General features: G+C 41.4%; 1 protein-coding gene across 5 annotated transcripts in view; it reads left to right on the forward strand.

Moving 5' to 3' along the window:
* fhit (fragile histidine triad diadenosine triphosphatase) overlaps positions 1 to 23128 on the forward strand; it is a 354989-nt gene that overhangs the window by 252900 nt on the left and 78961 nt on the right. For all 5 annotated transcript variants that reach the window (XM_074649370.1, XM_074649332.1, XM_074649353.1 and 2 more), the window contains 2 exons: positions 10664 to 10809; positions 15305 to 15334. In XM_074649370.1, the coding sequence (XP_074505471.1) occupies positions 10664 to 10809; positions 15305 to 15334 (176 nt within the window). The remainder of the gene's footprint in view (positions 1 to 10663; positions 10810 to 15304; positions 15335 to 23128) is intronic.

Here is a 23128-nt window from a genome sequence, read left to right on the forward strand (position 1 = left end):
AGGACACCGGAGGACACCGGAGGACACAGAGGAACATGATTTCGCTGCGGGGTCGCTGCGGGGTCGCTGCTTTGAGAGCTTTCTGAGCAGCCGATAGTAGTTGGGGGAATCTGAATATGTTTGCTGTATAGCCGGTAGCCGGTGGGTTTTGAAGTATATTATCTTTGTTTTCTTTCTGTTTTGTTGAGAGGAATTGTTGCGTGGGATTAATTGTGTTTGGCTTTATTTGGTTTGCAGCGAGTGAGCCGCTGCCTTTGTGATCCTTTTATTTTTTTGGGTTTTGATTTAACTGTTCGTTTTGCACTTCATCGACAATAGTAAGTTCCTCCTGCAGTGGTTTGCGGATGCCTTTGCCTTGACAACGCAACACGGACATGCGAGCCCTGCGTTAACAGCATCTGAACCTGTCACCTGTGGTTCTAGGGTGACACACAATTTCACACAAATGTCTAACAGGATCAAATGATGAAGTGATGACATTTTGGACAAACATGGATGTAAACTGACACCTGTCTGGTTGGCGGAGGCATACGACCGCGAGGCGGTTAAATCTAGTTCTGTCTGAAGACAGGGAACATTTTGACAAGATTTGATGTCTGTCTGAATAACTTAAAAGAATCATTCCACCATTTAAAAAAAAAGAAATACTCATGATGAGGAATCCAATTGGTAATTTTACTCGATGGATTGATGAAGTGTCATTTCCATCTGAAGGCCCCCGAGAAGAAGAATACTGAGGGCAGACAGAGAGACAGGCAACGTCCAGGAGATTTTCATCCCTTTATCTCTTTCACTCAAGCTAATTTGTTTTCCTATCTTTAACACCGACAACACACCCACTCACAGATCCACACAGGGCGTGTTCTATGTCACACACCACAGCTCTTAATTAGATGGTTTTATTGTGTGCTTAAAGGGCTGACAGAGTTCTCAGCTAGTGGTGGGGTGTGTGTGTGTGATGGCTTTTGTGCATGTGAAAACAAAGCCTTAAAACTCATCCAACACTGATGTCTAGGAAAAATTGCAGCGGTGGCACTGACCACCCGGTTAAGTCCATTAAAACGGATGTCTTTCTCGGTGTCTCAGCGTGACTGAAAGTCTCAAAAAGGACTTCCATATCCTGAAATGTATGTCATAAACTGATGAGACCAAAAAGTGAAAAAGAAAAATATATATTTTAAAAAAAGAAAAAAAGAGTGCTTAAAGTTGTTACAATTTGATGATATTAAAGTAGAGAATGTACCTTATTGCTCTTTTTTTCTGCTTCCACTCCCACGCACCTAATACACACAAATCAGACGTATAGTCCCGACTTTACTGGAGCCCTTTGATATTTGTGTGTAGATGAATGCCCGTGTCGGGAGCTGTGTGTGTCGTTTTCCAGGGCATGATGGGGTGATGGGGGCCATTTTAGGCCAGCTGTAATCAGGCAGAAAGAGCCAATTGTTGCAGCAGCAGTGATGGATCTCTTTGTTTTGGCCGTCCAGGATTTGGAGCTGCCAAGGGAAAGGGCATTTTGATTTATTTGAGGGCCTGCTGCCTTCATCACTGCCTGTTATACTGGGAGTGTGTGTGTGTCTGTGTGTGTGTGAGAGAGAGAGAGATAGAGAGAGAGAGAGAGAGGGGGTGTGTCATTCTTTTCACTTGTATTTGTTGTAGCCTCTTCTCAAAGCAAAGAAGGGCTTTAGACAGTTACTCCAGTTTTGTCCCAGCGGCAACGAGATCTCACTCAGACATGTAAATATCAGAAGGCGTTGTTTCAGTTCCAAGCTTTTGGTTTGACTTTAAACGCATCATCAGCCTAATTGATGTGGCTGAGCAATCCGCTGGCTCACCTGGTATTTATTAACTGTTGTTTACTGACACCTCTATCTACTCCTTTGTTTTATTTGTATAATTTTGAGCTGACCTTTACAATAAAAAAAATATATCAATAAATAATAATGTAAAGCTTCAGTAGGCAGTATATTTTTGGCATTATTGGGCCAAAATTCCATAATAGCCTTTCAGCATATTGTAATTCAAGTGTTCTGAGAGAAAACTAGACTTCTGCACCTCCTCATGGCTCTGTTTTCAGGCTTTAGAACAACTACTTTGACCAATCACAGGTCATTTCATTGAGAGAACGTTCCTATTGGCTGTGCTCCGGTCACATGTGACCGGTACTTGGCATTCCTTCAAGCCATCTAAACCTGATCTCAACATGGCTGCTTGGTCACAAACGTTCTCATTTTACAGCTAAACCGTGCACTACAAGATGATTCTGAAAACATTTGAGGAGAGAAATAGACATTAACGTATCAGAATATTGATTCATATTTGATCAGTGCTGCCTAGTTTGACCGTTTGGTCGGAGTTCGCGAGTGATTGACAGTGATTTGCTCCAATCTCGCCTACTTCAGCTTTAATCCATAAAAATAAAATGTTAGACAACAAATGGTATAGTTCTAAAGAGTATCAAATTGGTGCTCTTGGAAATACATGATAAACTGACTAAGATCAATAGTTATATGATAGTAAAACATTCATCTAAACGCTGAAAATACTTGGACCACTGTTGGTGTTATTCCAAGGACTATAGCCACTCGTGATGCGTGGGTCAGGGTTTTAATAATACGCACCCCCCCTCTGAAACAAGGACAGAGCCAAGCAGACTTGAGCGTCATAGCGTGTTTTGTGTGTGTGTGTTTGTGTGTGTGTGTCTCATCCTCATCAGGCTGGTATGTTGCGTGTGTCGAGTGAAGCACATTGTTACAGCGAGTTCAGTCCGGTGTGGATGTAAGCCAGCCCATGTTGCCGTCTGGTTTGACGACGGGAGCTGCATGTTGAGCGAAGTCTAGGCGCTAAAGTGGCAGTAGTCAGTATATTTTTGGCATCATTGGGCGAAAAACTTCATAATAACCTTTCAGCATATTGTAATTCAAGTGCTCTGAGAGAAAACTAGACTTCTGCTCCTCCTCATGGCTCTGTTTTCAGACTTTATAAAATCTAGCCCGTGACGGGAGACAGAGAGGGGAAGAGAAGGCTATAGGACTATAGCATCAATGTTTCTGTAAGTTATTAATAACTTACTCACAACGCTGCTTTTGTCAATTTGTCACCTGCCCGCACCGAACACGTGATATTTTAGTGAGCTCACTACAAATCCACGGGGTTCTGGGTCGACCTGCACATCACTACTAGCCCACGTCACAGCTCACAATTACAACGTGCAGATTTATCTTTCATTTTGTTCATCATTTTATTGCAAAGGGATGACTTGTGTCACCGCTCACCCTGCCGGCCGCTGGCATTTGAAAATTGATTTCTTTCTTTCCCCCAATTCCATACCTTTGACCCCTAGCCATTTGGTGGAGTCACATTATTTCCAGCACTCATAAAGAAAGAAGAAAAACAAAACCGTGCCAGGATTGTTTGTCTGGGGTTTTATCAAGAGTGCTCCTATCGTGGGAACACCTGTTGATTATTAATCTCCATCCACCCTAATCGGGCTACTCAGTTCTCACAAAGCGTAATGAAAAGGGGGGAAGGAAAGGTGTCAAGGACTGTTGAGACTACATGTGAACACAAATCCGTACTATGTTCTAAATCCCCAAATTATACCGTGTAATAAAGTTGACATTACCATTTTCCTCTAAATGCAGATTTATTCACAGTTGGTAAAAATAAAAAGCACTTTGTTGACAATGGTTCAACTGTACACCTGTGGAGAGAGTTCAGAAACAAAACAACAATAAACGAATCATATCTAAAAAAAAAATCTGAATATCGGTGAGAAAAAAAGAATAACAAGAATATAATAATTGAAAAACACATGCAGGGTATGATAAATACACAAATGAGGAAATAAAATATGTACGCATGGTTGAATTTGAACACTATTTTTTTATATGACAGCATAACAAAAATTCATATACTCAATTCAATTTAACCCCACCCCCGGTCCAGCAACGCCACACTCCCACCTGGAGCAATCTCATCCTGCATGTGGCCATTATCACGTCGACTTCATTTGGTCCTTTTCCAGCGTGATCCGCCCACAGAATCAAACTATATTAGAATTAGTATGTAGTGTGAAATTGGTGTGATACTGATGGGATGAAGAGGAAGAGGAAGGTCACTGAGGGAAGGGGTGGTGTAGTAGTGTAAAAAAGGACAGTGTGGCATTGGGGATGGAGATGGTGGGGTGATGGTGCTGGTAAAGGGGGGGTACTGGGACAGATGTTTTCCCTCAAAGAAATGATTGCATTTGCAATGTAAAACCAATCTGCGATGCCTTGTTCTTATTACATGCACCACGACCCCGGGAGTGAATCAGACGAAAGCAGTCAAATAACTGTTGTGACAGATAATAATGGGATATGAGCAGATGGTTTTCTCACTATATGGAAATGCTCCGGCTCTTCAATCTCATCCTTCAAACCCGGCGACTGGAGCAGCCGGCCGGGGACAGAGGAGGGGGAGAGGCTGCTCAGAGCTGAAGATAAGATTGGCCCGGGCAGAGACATATGGAAAGCTCTCCCCTCTCTCTCACCCACACAATAGTTGTGGGAATGAAATCAACCACCCCTGGCACGCTAAAGACCCGGGCCATTTGGGATCCCTTTGAATAAAGGTGGTGTTGTGTGCGCAGATACACATTGAAGGATGCTGTGTGTATTGGCATACGGTGAAAGGAGTGAAGGATTGGCACCTTGTGAAAAGTTACAGTGTTTATTAGGCTGAGATGATGATTAGGATGCCAGCTTTGTGTGTACAGTCTACTTCCTGGTTGGGTTGCCAAGGACGACAAAAGCTTTTCTGGGCTCCTGCAGCCCGGTGTCTTTTCAACTACCCTCATGTTGGATAATTCTACAGCAGGGATTTATGTTTAGTTCACATAGTTCAGTGTAAAAAGTGTTGAGTTCACTGTGCTGGATGGGCAAGTCCTCATAGTCAGTATGTAGCAGTAATAGTAGTAGTAGTCAGTATGTAGTAGTAGTAGTCAGTATGAGGTAACACACAAAGGGATTGAGCCTATGACCCACCCTCACATTTGCAGTGGCCTATTATGAACTGGGTGTCTGTGGCAACATTCACAAGCGGTGCTCAGTTAGTGATGCGTTTTCCACCACCATCAGTGGTTGGTCCACCACAGAGGGTAGGCAGAGCTACAACACTTGTCTATGAAGTGGACTACTGTTTTTTCCAGTCCCTGTTAGCATTGCGAGTAAACGGTTACGATGGCTGAACAAACAAAGAAAAGAGCGATGACTACAGATGATGAAACTCCAAAAACAAGTTAAAGTGATACCCAAAAACACACCTGCAATTACAGCTTATCGCCACAGATGCCGCCAAAGAGCACGAAACAGAGATCTTCGAGATTCTAACTTAAACAGGGAAATAGCGTGTTTGTCAGTGTCCTTTAAAATGAGCCAGATAACTGTTTCAAAAAGGATTCATATGAGCATCCAATCATCCACCCCAACCTCCTCCCTGTAGCAAATTCATATAAGAAGCAGATATGTCTAACCATAGTCAAATTTCACTCATAGTCCATTTGACGGCTGAAATGACCCTCTTCAGTAAGAGGAGTAAAACTCTCAGGGTATCCCGTTACAAGATGCTGTGTGTTTGCAGCTTCACATGGCTGAATAATGTCCGTTTTGGTTCATGGCTCTACTCTCCATCCCCCCTAACATACAAATTAGTCTCGCTGCCTAACTAAGCAAGACAGAAACAAAAGAAAGTTCATAAGAGAGAATGGGCCAGCATACAAACAAACTTAAAGTGGACCTCCACTGATTTTATACATCAGCGTCTGTTCAGGGAGAGATAAAAAGTCAACAGTAGATGTCGCATAGAAGTGGTGTACATCATCTGAAAGCTGAGAACCTGAAGATGTACTGACTTTGAGCTGTAGCTCAGCACTGTGTGTCAAGTTGTTCTAGTCATAAACAAGAAATAAACATGAATAAATTAATCAATACATTAATTGAAATAAATAGTGAAAGTGTAAAAGGGTTTAGAACATTATGATGGAAGTAAATGATGGTCATTCCCATGCACACTTATGTCTTTAGTTGTTTCAACAATTTTGGGGTTGATACCATTTGTAACACAGATTTGGTGCTAAATTTAACCACTGTTTACCACTGGAGAATTGATAAAAATGATCAATAATCCCCTCAAAATACCACATTAAGACACCAAGACCTTGAGGAACACCATAGAAAAAGCCATGCCGTGATTTGGGATCAAAAACTTTTGACATCTGGAGATTTCTGCAAGAATTGTATGCGATTGGATGGAGAGCACTTCTGTTTTGTAAACTGCTCCGAAATCCCCTTATTATTAAGCCATCCATCCTCTGAATGCTCTAGGTCTCTAGTTTGTGGCTGGAAAGTTTCATGAGGCTGTGATTATCCTAGAGGTCACCACAAGGTCATTTTATACAGATAGGTCAAGTTTCAAAAAATGGGCTCACTACAATGAAATGTCTCCTATGGGGATTAACATCATCACACATGAATACAGTTGGGCTCATTGGATCCACAAGAGTCTCAGCTTTACAGTGATACCCAATTTATATAATTCAAAACTGTTTAGGGACCCCAGTATGCAGAAATATTCAAATACACCATTTTAGAATATAGGCGACAAAATAACACATTTATACTTCATGCAAAACGCTGCATGGTTTTGTCCAGAACTGCATGTGATTATCATAAGGTTGGCATGTCTGTAAAGGGGAGACTCGTGGGTACCCATAGGACCCATTTCCAGTCACATACCTTGAGGCGAAAGGTTAATAGGCCTTTGAAAATCACCACTCTGATTTTTCCTCAACAAAATTTAGCGTAACTTAGCGGTAGCATTATTTAGTGTTCCAACCGATAAGCTAGCATGACATGGTTGGTACCAAAGGATTCCTTATCTGGAGTGCTGTCGGAGTGTTGAGGGGTTAATGTGAAGCATTTGTGCAGGAAGTGTTGAGTTTGATTGATGGCAGCTTAACAATGATAAAAAAAGGCATAGTGGAGGCAACAGGAAATACAAATACTGAAAAATAAATAAAGGAATTTACTGTAGTTTTAATAGCTCTGCTTAACCTTAGAAGGATTTATTTATCTACTGTATCTATCTAGCAGCCTTTATGTTTCTGTAAAGTGCGGTAGAGAAGACTTTAGGCCTGTAGCCTATACTCTCCAGATACAGATCAAACAGAGCGTACAGTAGTGGATAACTTGTTGAGGTTAATGCGTTTGTTGAGACATTATTCATCCAGCAACACAAAGTAAACAAGCTCTGTCTGTTTCTCTGCGCTCTCCAGCCTCAGCCTGCCTCATCTTTCATGCGGGCAAGCTCCATCACCACAGCAGCACAGAGGAAAGAAAGATATCAGGTCATGTGACATCTGGTTCCATTCGAGTGCGGCTCACACACACACACACACACACACACACACACACACACACACACACACACACACACACACACACACACACACAGAAAAAAGAGCAAACTGATCATTTGTGCCTCTGTTTGTGGCTCTTGAGATGAATGGCTCCCAGACGAGGCCACTGTGGCATGAAATGCTAAGATGTAATCATCTTCTCGCAACAGGATGCTGTTTCATGAGAGGGGAATGAACTCCAATGTCTCTTTCACTTTTTTTTTTTCTTTTCATTGCTCGCAGCCTTGATATTTTCTCTTCACTAAGTCGGCATTTTTAACACCATCTCCCATGCCTCTGATTTGTGAAAGAAATCAAAGTATTTCAATTTTTTTTATTGATTCAGAGACGCTATGCTTTCTTATATTGAAATATAAGGCCCCTTTGGATACATTTTTTGTTTATAAACTCTTTCTTGATGACAAAAAAATGACTCTCAGATCGTGATACCTCAGTGTCAGTCATGATAGGTGATTGATTGTTGATTTTACTTTAAAGGGGACATATCATGCTCATCTTCCGGTTCATACTTGTATTTTGGCTTTCTACTAGAACATGTTTATATGCTTTAATGTTCAAACAACACATTATTTTTCTCATACTGTCTGTCTGAATATACCTGTATTCACCCATCAGAAACGCTCCGTTTTAGCGCATTTCAACGGAACGGCAACGGAATTTCGTTGCTAGGAAACAGCTTGGGTCCATGTTTATTTCCTGTCAGCTGATGTTATTTACATACACTGCAACAGGAAATAAACTGGGACACATTTAGAATGTTTACGTTTAAAGCTGTGAAATTGTCTAAATATTGTAGATTTGCGACATCACAAATGGACATAAATCCTAACGGCTTGTTTCAAAAACACAGTTTCTGAATACGGCCTGCGTGTATTTATCTGTGGATTGAGCATTTTGATACTTTCACAGTATTTATAGATCACTTAAACCTGCTTTATAATACAAAAGACATGAAAATCTCACTTTTTACAATATGGGACCTTTAAATATCTAATTCGGTAAAGAGCTGGTGTAGCGCAAATATCTCTATAGTGTCAAGTCGTTTTTTCTCTATTATTATATTACAATTGAGCAAACTTGCCGAAGACTTGGACCTGGAATCTCCGCTGGTTGCCTGGCAACTGGTCCCAGCAAATAGCCCATTTTTTTTGTGCTAAGCTAAGTGGCTGATGTCTGTCGCCTTATAGTTAACAGTAGAGTGGTATCGATCTTATTTTCTATTGTCCAACTTTTGCTTTGAAGTTTGGAAAAGATGGTGGTTTTGGTTAGCCAGAATAAAAGTAAATGAATGATACTTGACTCAAGAATATTCTGGGTAAAAGCAGTGTGATACAATAGATACAATTTTCCTTGTCATCATTGAACATTGCTTCAAATTTAAAAGGACACAAAGCTTTGTATTTTTCTCGTGCAACTTCATCTCCATTCTTGGCCAGTGCTGCACCCATGTTCTTTTATCGTTCTTTTTTTGTATCGTTCTTTCCAGAGAACTGCTTCTCACTTTGTTCCCTTAAGCCACTCTTATTGATCAAATGACCCATGACGGAGAGCAACATGCTCCTGAAGCCTTTTGGATATTTGCTCTCTGCTGCAGTCGCCATACCACTCATCAAACTGTGTCTTACTTCTGTCACTGAGCTTGATTACTTTTCGGTGTGCAATAGCTCTGACGTGGGAAAGATTTCTTCGCAATATGTTCTGTGACCTTTCCGGACTTAAATGAAATGGATCATTTTTCGTTAGGTGTTTGTTTCACTCTTTGTTAATGAATCAAAACGGAGACATGCTTTATTTTCACTACATGTATTTAAAAAATGTTCTACTTAATTTTCACATTCACATTATATAGTTCTATTTTATTGATACATGGTAAAATGGGATGCAAGTACAAACAGGGAATTTAAGCAAAGCAGCAAAGACCAAGTTCAGTTTACAGTTTATCACCCTGCAGATCTGCAGTGCTGGCAGTGTCACACCTGGACTGTATCTCAAACAGTGTTGACTTTCTCTCTCGCTAGATTTAACAACTTAGCAGGTCTTTGCAACTTTATTTCTAATACGTGACTAGCGACCAATTTAATGACTTATTCAGACCATCAGGGAAAAAGTGAGAAATATATTCAAATATATTATATTGTAATCCATTCCCAATGCGGGAATCAACAGATTATTATTGAATCATATTATTTAATGACACAACTAAATTAAACTGTATGCAATTAAGTTACATGTTCTATAAACATTATGAAGTGAATTGTGAAAATGAATGAATATGAATTGTGTAACCATTTTCAAATATTTTTTTCCCCCCTTGAAATAAGCATGTGACCTGTTTATCAAAATGTGTTATCCAGGAAAACTTCCTTCAGGTTTAAGCGACACAATAGAGCCTTAAACTACAGACTGTATATTAACATCATATCAGCAACATTACTACAGTTTCAATGTCTATATCTGTGGAAAATGCTACGGAGATGAAAAAAGTAAAGATTTATTTCTAAATCAACATTTCCTGCTTTTATTTCAAAATAAAAGCCCTTGAACGTTTTTTTCAGTGGACAGAATTCCTTCATTTGTTAACACAAGACTTTTATTCTGAAATTTGTGAAGGGCAGTGTTGTAGAACATGCCGTGACTTGCAGGGCTCCATGAATGAATAAAGTATGGGGTGTAAATCAACACTTCCTGCTTTCATTTCAAAATAAAATCCCTCAAGTGTTTTTTTTTGTGTGGACAGAATTCCTTAATTTGTTAACACAAGGCTTTTATACGTAAATATTTGCAGGACAGTGTTGTAGAACATGCAGTGACTTGGAGAGCTCCATGAATGAATATAGTACGGGGTTTTAATTGTGGATTATTACTATTATGTGCAAATTACCACATGTTTCTTAACCTTTCTCTGTCTTAAATAAATATAAATGACATTTATAATGAAATGAAATGGCCATTATGAAAGGCAAACTCTATGTAGAAAGAAAGGGCTGGTAGCAGCAGCTACAGCAGCAGAAACGCCCAACACGTGAACACCCAACACGTGAATCACGCAGCCGCCACGCTATGTCGTAAGACTCACTATGATGTGTGAGAGGTTTTAGATCATTAGAGGTGAGTAAGCTCAACTATTCTGTTTCAGGATTAGACATATTTGAATTTGTTTTCAGCACATAATTTGCACAGAATTCCTTAACAGAACTTGTTCAGATGTATTGGTGTGCCCTCTGAGACCAGTGGAGCGTTTTCGGGATCTGCGGCCAGATGAGGTGGCAGACTTATTCAGCACCACTCAGAGAGTCGCCGCCCTGGTGGAGAAGCACTTCAACGCCACCTCACTCACCATCGCCGTCCAGGTAAAGCACAGACCTAGGAACTGTTCAAAGATACTGTAGCATCAACTTCAGTTTGTAGCGGGGAGTTGAATACACAGTCATAGACGGGCCTCATCTCTGAAATGGTGTTAAATGATATACGTGATATTTTGACGATGGTATACAAAAAACATAGTAGTTATTCATATAACCCTGTTATTCAAAAAAGATAAGTAGAAATGTTATCCTGTGCTGTGCACCGTGTGATTGATGCCTTACAAAACCTAAAACATGGTTATATATTTGGTTGCCAGTTTATTAGGTACAGTACACCTACTGTAGCTAAAACAAATGCAGCAATACATTCGTCCTGCAATGAAGGAGGGTCTTTAGGGGGAGATAGCAGGTCAACAGTAGATGTCATATAGAAGTGGTGTACTTCATCTGGAAGCTGGGAACCTGAAGATTATTTAACAGCACTGTGTGTCAAAATAGTGAAAGTGTAGAAGGGTTTAGAACATTATGATAGAAGTATATGATGGTCATTCCCATGCTCTGTTATGTCTCATATTTGATACCTTTTGTCACATTGATTTGGTGATAAATTTAACCTCTTTTTACCGCTCAAGAATTCTTAAAAAATTATCAAAAATTTGGTTTTTACTGTGAAACTGCAGTAACGAACGCAAAATCTTGGTGCCGCCAGCAGCCGTCTGACTTCTGTTGCTCCTAAAGTAGTGTTGCTACGGTAAAGATGTCCTCCAAGCGAGGCCAACGCCGTTATCACGATTTAGCACTCGGCAGCTCATGTTACCGCCGAGGGGTTGGTTGCAATCTGCAACCACACCACAAGATGCCACTAAATCCTACACACTGTTCCTTTAAACCCTGCTGGACCCACCATTGCCTCCACCTTTACAAATCATTCTGTGCTGATCCCAAAGTTCCCAAAGAAAAGTAGACCAGACATAGAAAACATGAAGTTTTCTTAATTTCAGTATAAATATTATACTTTCTTAGTGTCATGGATAAAATGTTTCAGTCCCACCTATAAGGACACATTTAAAGAGGTTAAAACAGAATAGAGCAGATCAGCGTTTGTGAATCCAGACAATAAGTTGTTTATATTTGAAAAGAAAAAAAATATTTTTTGCAACTCAATAAAAGACCGAATGACTTGAAAAGAGCAGAATGAGGCCTATCTGTGCTTTCAGTATGGATCAGCTCTGCTGTCGTATGATGGAAGCTAAATACAGAGCTGACTCTGACACCCCGACAGGCTCTCGTCTCAGACTGAACGGCCTATTCTGCATAACTGGTGATATATATGCTAATATCAAAATAGCACCTAGCTCACTCTGCGGCCCTGTCAGAGAAAATGGTTTCACAGGTTAGAAGAGAGAAGGGTGAGAGGGGGGGAAGCAGAGCATCAACGAGTAATCTTTACCTGGATATCATTTTCTTTGACTGCGGAGGTGATGAGAAGTGATGATAGGAGATTAGTTGTGACAGCTCCCCGGTTACAGCCAACACATTAAAGGGGAACTCTCTGCAGGAGGGGGCAACTGTTCTCTGCAGTATGCCACTCCTGACAAATAATAATATCACACAAATCAACCTCACTGGAGGATTGGTGGTGAAAAAGAGATTTTTTTGGATGGTGACACAAACGCTCTATTTTATTTTAGATCAGTGCTGGAAAAAAAGAAAAGAGCTCATCAGATTTGATTTATTTGTTTTTTTCATGCGCCACACTGATGTGTGATATGTATTAGAAGCATGCAGATTCCAGTCATCACCTTTATTCTAATGAATAACAGAAGTATAATCTCGATACATTTGATCACGCCTGGTATGACAGTCTGAGAAGAAGGTTCAAATGTTTCATTGTCAGTACTTGAAGAAGTAAGAGAGAAGAAAAATAATGTAACATAAAAAAAAGATCAGAGCACAAACAATACTGTCTCTACCTTTTTAATGTTAATTCACATCTAAATGTACTTTATATTAGAGGACAGTTGATGTTAACACTGATATAACACATAGTGATTTGATCCAGTGATAATATAAGCTGAGTTGCTACGACGGCATATTGTAGGTAATAATTAAAATTTTCAGAGACAAATCTTCGAGATTAAAGTCATAAATTTACGCGCGCGTCTTTAATTTCAGCACAACCAACACTAAAAACCAACCGTTGAGAAGATGTTATTCCAAACACACTGCGTTACCATAGTTACACACTGACACTTTTAACCCTTAGAGACCCATTTAAACCAGTTTTTGCCTTTTTTTAGGAGGGTACAGGGGGTCTTTAGGGGGAGATAGCAGGTCAACAGTAGATGTCACATAGAAGTGGTGTACATCATCTGAAAGCTGAGAACCTGAAGATTAATTTAAGATGCAGCTCAGCACTGTGTGTCAAGTTGTTCATGAATAATAATAAAAACGGTCATTCCCATGCTCTATTATATCTGATAAGTTGGTGTAGCATCTTTTGGGTTGATACCATTTGTTACACAGATTTGGTGCTAAATTTAAACTTTTTTATCACTGGAGAATTGATAAAAATGATCAATAATCCCTCAAAAATACCACATTAAGACACCAAGACCTTGAGGAACACCGTAGTAAAATGCCATGCTGTGATTTGGTGTCAAAAACTTTTGATATTTGGAGATTTCTGCAAGAATTGTTGGCGATTAGATGGCGAGCACTTCTGTTGTGGAAACTGCTCAGAAACCCCCTTATTGTCAATCTACCTAGGAAAGACATACATCCTCTGAATGCTCTAGGTCTCTAGTTTGTGGCTGTAAAGTTTCATGAGGCTGTGATTATCCTAGAGGTCACCACAGGTCATTTTATACAGTGAGGTCGTTTCAAGAAATGATCTCACTACAATGAAATGTCTCCTATGGGGACTAACACCATCACACATGAATACAGTTGGGCTCATTGGATCCACAAGAGTCTCAGCTTTACAGTGAAACCCAATTTATGTAATTCAAGACTGTTTAGGGACCCCAGTCAGCAGAAAACATTTTAGTATGGGCAAAACTAACACATTTATACTGCATGCATAAAGCTGCATGGCTTTTGCCCCAAACTGTGTATGATTATCATAAAGTGGGCATGTCTGTAAAGGGGAGACTCGTGGGTACCCACACAACCCATTTTCATTCACATATCTTGAGGTCAGACGTCAAGGTATCCCTTGGCCATGCCAGTTTTTCCTCGCCAAAATTTGAGCCTGACCTTGGAGCGTGACACGGCTGGTACCGATGGATTCCTTAGGTTTTTCTAGTTTCATAAGATCACCTTAGCTCTAAACGTGAGCCTGCTACAGCCTCTGAAACTGTGCCCAACTACTGTGTCAGTGTGAAGGGAAAACAACACAGAAAAATTACAGAACTGCCTGTGTTGAACCACAGATTATGGTGAATTATGTCTTTAGAGTTTGCTGGTGGGGAGAGGGTTACATCTAGATTACCCTGCTGGCCCTGCAACCCAGCCCCGGATAAAAGGATGAGAATAGATGGATGGAGGGTTCGCTACAATATAGTATATTTTGCACTCGGCTCATGTTATGGCAGTGTTTAACGGTGGCACATGTGGTGTGCTGAGGTTGATCCAACCTTGCAAAATAAAGTGATTAAGTGGTTCCTTAACAAAAAAAACAGGAGTTTTCACTACTACGGCTTTTCACTCCACTATTTTACACTCTACTAGTTTCTTGTCTCGTTAATTTACGTCTTTATAAGCTCGTAAATTAGTGAGTTTTTTCTCATAAATTTGCCACTTTAACCTCAGAAAATGGCTCCATAATTATACCCCTGCGACAACGTAGTTGGGGGTATATAGCGCTCTGTGGGTCTAGTTGTGCCATTTGGTGGTTAGAAGTCCAGGGTGCCCATTAGTTAATTAGTTAATGCCCATTTATTCCATTAGTTCCAAAAGGGCAAAACCTTTGGCCCTACTTTAGGTCAAGCAATGAGCGGGGGTATTTGAGCCATGCTCACTTTTGCCTTGTTATTATTTTTTTTCACTTACAATGGCCCTAACACGGCGTCCCATGTTGCCCATACCTTACCATGAAAACATTAAGTGTGGTTTAGTTACAAGGAGCAGATGTTGTAGGACAACAAACAAAGTACAAATTCAGTGAACACTTTGCAGATACATTCTTTACAAAACATGCAAATCTAGTTTCAAATAGTGTATGAAATCTATGTATATCATCATGTGTGTATGACATACTGTATTTCATGTAAATGTACAAACATATAATTTTGTCTTCTTGTCCCTCCACTTGGAGAAAATTTGAACACAAAATGGTCATAAAGAAATAAATGTCAGAACAGGAAGCAATGAAAGAAATTAGGGGGTAAATCTTGTTTTTGTTATTTTTTAATTGGGCAAAAGAGGTCGAGGTGCCTACAGCTGATCTGGAATTAAAATATATCTCTGAATTATTGATGTCAATATTTCTGAATTCCCAGCTCTTTTTCTAATTACTTCTTCTTTCTGTTCCCGCCAGGACGGCCCTGAAGCCGGACAAACCGTGAAGGTGAGAACTTAATAATTCACCGCCTTTAAATATGTCATGAGGCCTCTACAACAGTTATACACTATTAAATAATCATTACATTTGTGGTGCTAAACTCTTGGCACGGCTGAATAATTTAGAGATCTTTTCTAAAAAAGGTTTAAATCATTGGTTTGGTTGGAGGCTGTATGGAATGATTCAAGTGACTGACTGGGGTTCCCACTGGGGTTCGTATAGGTTAAAGTGAGAAGGGACACAATCATTACCAGTCACTGCAACTCAAAGCTCCACTCAACCCTTCACACTGCACTATTATGCTATATTTAGTACCAGATAGATTACATTGCATTGTCTTCATTTTGAAGACAGTTTTGTTCATAGTTACTTACAATAGAAATAGTGTGAAATGCCTCACAAGAGTAACATTTTTCTCTTCCAGTTTCTTACTATTGGCAGAAGGGTCTGATATGGACACAAATTGTCCCTACCAAAGTTGAAGTAGTTTTGGTTATTTCACATGAAAAAATGTGTCTGTGCTAGTTTTGTTTGTAGGCAGAGAGAGGGGGTGGGGGTGTCTCTGTTTATCAGCACTGAGAAAATACAGAAAAATTAATTTTTGTTTCTGAATCCAAACAGACAGCTTCGTGGGAACACGTAATGCAAAAATACATTTTAAACATTTTGTAAAGCGACTGCTTCTCAGGAAAACTGACAATCAGGCCCACTTTATGCAGCGCTTGGCATGCATGTGAAAGTGGGGCAGGGTTGGAACTTCTCTTTCATTCTTTAAACAACTGCTTCTTTCAATTTCCAAGCAAACAACCATGAATGCCTTTAAGGACAGACTGTCCAAAAAGGTTGCACCCTTATAACCCCATTTGTACGATTACTTAGATTGACACAACGCCCGATTCGACTGTTATCAGGCCATTAAATAGGCGTTATCAGACGCTATAAGCACCATAGATGTAGGTCGTTAGGGGACTACTACACCTACTACGTTGTAAAAGTGAAAGTGAAACTTTAAAGTAACATGTTCTAACATGTTGTAAAACTGAATGAAACATCACCTTTTGAACATAAACAAAAAGGTTTCTTTAGGTTTAGGCAAAAAAACAGTTAGGTTTAGGCAGCAAAATTACAATTTCTTTAGGTTTAGGCAAAAAACACACTTTGTTAAGTTTAGGGAAAAACACTTTACTCATTGTTGGTTTCACATGGGATACGAACTCCAGTCTCCTGGGTGAAAACCTTGTGTTTTGTGTCCCATCCATCGTCGCCATCCTGTACCCCTTATGGACTTTCACACTGTCTATACTACAGCGCCTGACTTCTGCTTCTGCTCCTGTCATAATTACGCTGGTCGCTAGAGGTCGCTGTCGTGTTCTTATATACGTTATTTCAGCGATCGACCATGCGAATAGATGATACAACCTATTAGAAGGGGAAGTAGGCTCCTATTGACCCACATCTATTGGGCTTATAGCGACTGATAACACCTATTTAATTGCCTGACAACAGTCTAACCGGCTGGACACAACAAAGACACAGAAAAGACACAAGAGAGATCTGGAAGGCTTTGGGAGGCAGGCAGAAAGAGGCTATGACGGCAGGTTTCTGGCTCCATTTTTGAGAGTGGCCATTAGTAAATAAGTATTTTCTCTTTTGCCTTAAGATGTGTTCGGAAGACACGTCATATGAGCTAATTTGTTTAAAGAATACGGAATCCTGTGGTTCCAAACCTAAAAGCACTTGAAATAAAAATCAGTCCCTTTACACATATAAACAGTATAGAATAGGTATTTCTGTGTGCCCCAGAACTGCTCTCACTATGTTACTGCTTGCTGATTCAGCTCCAAAGTGCACTAACTCATCCTTCAGTTAGTACCAAAGGCAAAGTCCTTCTGTCCAGCTGAATTTCTTTCCCAAGCCACCTACCGCCCTCTCCCTAAAAAAGCAATCTCCACCGTGTGCCCGAAGAGAAACAATGCCTTTTTTAAAAGATCTTTATTTTTCCATTTCCACAACAACCTCCATTTTTCATCTACAGGTTGTTTGAGATGAAATGGCTTTCATCTGGCAATACAAACAAGGTCAAAGAGTAATGCATTTTTGCTTGAGTTCAGTTAGATTCAAACCGGCAAGTAGGTTATATTTTAGCATTATCGGAATATCTCTGAAATATCCTTGCAGAGCCTTTTGTTGAGGGCCTTTACTGCAGGAAGGCACACCGGGGGAGCAGTGAATCAAGGCGGTAATAGAGGAGCTGTTGTTTCCCACTGATCCTTAACTCGCTGAAATACTCTACATATTTTATCAAGTAATTTTAACACAAAGCAACTCTTGATGTGTAGACCTGTCTGGTCTTTTTATAAAAACAGATTATCTTGGCGCATATAGCACACCTGCTACAGCAGTGGCCCACCCCCATCTATCAACTGGGTTATTGCAATCAGGTGCCTGCGCGAGAGCAATAAAAATGGTCCTTTGATTGAATAAGAGTGAGGCAGGCTATACGAGGGAGGCAAATGCACCCCTTATAAACTCACTGCCTGGAGTCGCACAGACACAAGACAAATCTCTCTGTTTTGAATGATGGAATTGGATTTTATTTTTGTCTTATGGAAAATGCAGCGTGATTATAGTGATTTATCATCTGGAGGTCTGTGTATAGATCCCGTTTGTTTACTAAGCAAGCCTGGCTGTTATATATGAGTGTCTATAGATAAAGATGATAAGATGTAATATGCACAAAGTAGACTATACTGAATGCAGTGGATATGGAAAGGCTGAGTGAGAGGCACAATAAGGGAGACACAGGAAAGATATGATTGGATTTTGATTAGGAAAAGTCTACATACAGTATATTCTGCATCTGACAAAGGGAAAAAAATGACAGTTTTAGAGACTGTTAAAGCTATTCATGGAGATATTGCATGTATTGTTAGTCCATCAGTCATTAGCTATGAAGGTTTATCCTAGTCAGGACTTACAGATACCAAACAAGAAAACATATTTAAAGGGGACTTATCATGCTCATCGTCAGGTTCATACTTGTATTTTGGCTTTCTAATAGAACATGTTTATATGTTTTAATGTTCAAACAACACATCTGTCTGAATATACCTGTATACACCCTTTGTCTGAAAACACTCCGTTTTAGCGCATTTCAACGGAATTGCGTTGCTGGGAAACAGCTTGGGTCTATGTTTACTTCCTGTCAGCTGATGTTATTTACATACACTGCAACAGGAAATAAACTGGGACACATTTAGAAAGTTTACGTTTAAAACTGTGAAATTGACTAAATATTTTAGACTTGTGACATCACAAATGGACAGAAATCCTGACGGCTTGTTTCAAACACACAGTTTCTGACTACGGGCTGTGTGCATTTATCTGTGGATTGAGCATTTTGATACTTTCACAGTATTTATATATCACTTAAACCTGCTTTATAATATAAAGGACATGAAAATCTCACCTTTTACAATATGTGACCTTTAATGTCCACTGAAAGGAAGAAGAAAAACAGACTTGTAAAATCTTTGAGATATAACTCACCAGTGAGAACTGACTGATACATGGACACCTCTGTGTATATGCCTGGACGGCTGCTGTGTCTCAAGATCCTCCTCAACTTTGTTCTTTTTCTTGTTTTATTTTGTTTAACCTGGTACTTATTTTTAATTTATTTCACAACATGCGGATCCCCAAAGCGAGCCCTATCATACAATATGATATATATATAATTTGTGCACGGCACTTTTTAATCATGAACGACAAACAACAGAGAATATCCATGGCTGGTATTACCTGTTGCTGTAACTGGAAAATTGAGGAGACAAAGGAAGCCAGGGTCCTAGTCCGGCTGAAGAAACGGGAAAACTGGCCTCCTCTGCTGAGTATCCTTCTGGCTAATGTCCAGTCACTGGATAATAAACTGGATGAACTCAGGAGCAGGATGACTTTTCAACAGGATATTAAGAACTGTGACGTTGTGGTTTTCATAGAGACTTGGCTCGATCCTGGACTCGGCCATTGTTCCAGAGGGACTTTATGATCGGATGCCGTCCTTATTATCTCCCAAGGGAGTCTACATCGGTCGTTCTCTCAGCGGTGTACATTCCACCACACGCCGGCACCACCCAAGCACTGGACGAGCTTTATGGAGTTATCGACAGGACCCAGATCTCACAGCCGGAGACTGCTTTTATTGTGGCCGGGGATTTCAACAAATTGAGGAAAGTCCTGCCGCGAAACCATCAACAACACATCAGCTATGCTACGCGTGGAGGTAACACTCGACCATGTAACACTCCTTTCCATGAAGGATACAAGGCCCTCCCTCGCCCTCCCTTCAGCAAATGTGATCACGTCTCAGTTCTGCTTCTGCCTGCCTATAGGCAGAAACTCAAAAGTGACTCACCGGTGACGCAGACCATTCAGCGCTGGTCAAACCAATCACACTAAGCTCAATGTGACTGCTGCAGCACTACGGAGTGGTGTGTGTTTAAAGACAACAACATAGACACATACACGGACATGGTTATTGGCTACATCAGCAAAAGCTTCGATGACATTGTATCGAGGATTACTGGGAGGACGTTCCGGAATCAAAAGCCCTGGGTTAACGAGGAAATCCAAGCTAAACTTCAAGCAATGACCGCTGCTTACAACTCAGGTGATTTGGATGAGTACAGGAAATCCAGGTATGCCCTCTGGGGTGCTATTGGCAGTGCAAAAAGAGACAATACAGGGACAAAGTGGTGTCTAACTACCAGGGCTCTGACACTAGAAACATGTGGGCTGGTCTGAGAACCATCACAGATTACAAGAGGAAAAATGTCAGGTCTGAGGTAATGTCTGCATCTCTCCCAGATGAACTGAACACCTTCTATTCACGGTTTGAGACCAGGCTGTGGAGGACCAAAAGGCCCAGGACCCCTCCCCACTAATAATATCCAGGGCAGATGTGTGCAGATCCTTTAAAATGATTAATCAATGCAAGGCACCTGGATCTGATGGCATCCCTGACCGAGCTCTCAAGGTGTGTGCAGACCATCTAGTTGATGTCTTCACAGACATTTTCAACATGTTCCAGTCTGTAGTCCCCACGTGTTTCAAGAAGACAGCCATTGTCCCTGTCCCCAAAAAATAGCCCATCTGCCTGAATGACTACCGCCCAGGACCACTCACCTCCACCATCATGAAGTGCTTTGAGTGGTTAGACAGATCTTCTCCCTATCTGACTCACTGGACCCACTTCAATTTGCATACAGACCAAATAAATCAACTCCATCGCCCTCCACACTGCCCTCTCACTCCTGGACCAGAGGAACACATATGTGAGAATGTTGTTCATTGACTATAGTTCAGCATTCAACACCATTGTGCCCTCCAAGCTCGTCATCAAGCTCAGAGACCTGGGACTGAACACCGCCCTCTGTGATTGGATCCTGAGCTTCCTGACGGGCAGACCCCAGGGGTGTGCGGATAGGCACCACCACATCCTCCAACCTGACTCTCAACACCGGCGCTCCTCAGGGCTGCGTGCTCAGCCCTCTCCTGTACTCCCTGTTCACACACGACTGTGTGGCCACACACAGCTCCAACACCGTCATTAAGTTTGCTGACGACTCGACCGTCATCGGGCTGATCGCAGACGGCGATGAGACGACCTACAGAGAGGAGGTCAGAGCCCTGACATCTCGGTGCCAGGACAACAACTTCCTTCTCAACGTCAGCAAAATGAAGGAGCTGATTGTGGATTACAGGAAGAGACGGGTAGAGGGACATGCCCCCCATCTCCATTAACGGGATGGAGAGAGTCAGCAGGTTCAGGGTCCTCGGGGTTCACATCAGTGAGGACCCGACCTGGACTCATCACATAGACACCATAAACAAGACTGCAAGACAGCGGCGCCTCAACTTCTACAGGTGTACCATCGAGAGTATCCTGACCGGCTGCATCACCGCCTGGTATGGCAGTTGTATCGCCCTCAACCGTAGGGCTCTACAGAGGGTGGTGGAAAGTGCGCGGCACATCACCAGGACGGAGCTGCCATCCATGGAGGATTTCTACACCCAGAGGTGGAGGAAGAAGACCAACAGGATTATTACAGACCCTAACCACCCCCGGATACCACAGCATCTTGTCTCGCACAACCAGGCTCAGGGACAGCTTCATCCCACAGGCCATAAGACTGCTGAACTGTTGAGCTCCTGAGCTCACCATTGTTGGAAACAGAAAAAATAGGCCAGCGTAAGGATGTGACGAGATGCGACTTTGACAAGGGCCAAATTGTGACGGCTAGACGACTGGGTCAGAGCATCTCCAGAACTGCAGCTCTTGTGGGATGTTCCCGGTCTGCAGTGGTCAGGACCTACCAAAAGTGGTTCAAGGAAGGAAAACCGGTGAACCGGCGACAGGGTTAGACCCGAGGCTCATTGATGTACGTGAGGAGCAAAGGCTGGCCGGTGTTGTCCGATCCAACAGAAGAGCCACTGGAGCTCAAACTGCTGAAAAAGTTAATGCTGGTTCCGATAGAAAGGTGTCAGAACACACAGTGCATCGCAGTTTGTTGCGTATGGGGCTGCGTAGCCGCAGACCGGTCAGGTTGCCCGTGCCGACCCGTGTCCACCTCAAAAGCGCCTACAATGGGCATCAGAACTGGACCACGGAGCAATGGAAGATGGTGGCCCGGTCTGATGAATCACGTTTTGTTTTACATCATGTGGATGGCAACGCGTTCGAGGTGTTGACTCGGCCTCCAAAATTCTCCACATCTCAATCCAATGGAGCATCTGTGGGATGTGCTGGACAAACAAGTCGGATCCACGGAGGCCCCACCTCGCAACGTACAGGACTTAAAGGATCTGCTACTGACGGCTTGGTGCCAGATACCACAGCAGACCTTCAGAGGTCTAGTGGAGTTCATACATCGACGGGTCATGGCTGGTTTGGCGGCAAAAGGGGTACCTACTCAATATCAGGTAGGTGGTCATAATGTTATCGCTGATCGGTGTATATATATATAAATATGTGTGTGTGTGTGTATGATTATAAATTAATTACAGATTGTTAGGGCTGTCTTGGAATTCTAACAAGCCAGATTCAATTTACAGCACATGTATAGAAAATCTGTGTTGTCTTATTTTTCAGTGAACAACAAGTGAGGTCAGTAAATCACAGCAGACTTGTTTCTTGGAGATATTTCAAAGTCCGTCTCTGTCTACAGCTTCTTCCCCGGAGTACATCATTAAATCAAGCTCCATTACAATCTATTTAGGGAGATGGAAAAGAAACAGAAAGGTTGGCGGAGATGTTTTAGTGTGTATTTCATGAGTAATGAAAATCAAATTATGTGGTTGGTGTTTGCGGGCTTGTTATTGTGTTATTCAGGTGTGCAGATATTTAGGAGCTTCCTGGTTGTACTGTACACATGTACTCAGGAAATCCTGAGGGTTATGTAGTGAATGTGTAAATAGAGTTGTGATTTGATTGTGAATCACTCTTTTCTTGTGCATGAACCATGAGCAAAACCAAATAAAAATAAAATGAAATGTTTGTGCCTGTGTTGGTGAGTGTGTTCGAGGGCTGACGCAACACAACCAACCAGCAGGCAAAGTACTCTTTGTCACACAGATTTGATGCTGAATTGGAAATTCTTTCAGCACTCCTGGTTTACTCTTTGCAGTCCAGCTTTGGCTGCTTTTGTGGTCCACATATGCTGCTAATATAAAGCAAAATAAACAGTTTGTCAGGCCATAGACTATCTACATGAGCTGATTGGGTTTCATACAGTTTTACTC

Source organism: Sebastes fasciatus, chromosome 1, assembly GCF_043250625.1.
Source record: "Sebastes fasciatus isolate fSebFas1 chromosome 1, fSebFas1.pri, whole genome shotgun sequence".
Taxonomy (NCBI): domain Eukaryota; kingdom Metazoa; phylum Chordata; class Actinopteri; order Perciformes; family Sebastidae; genus Sebastes; species Sebastes fasciatus.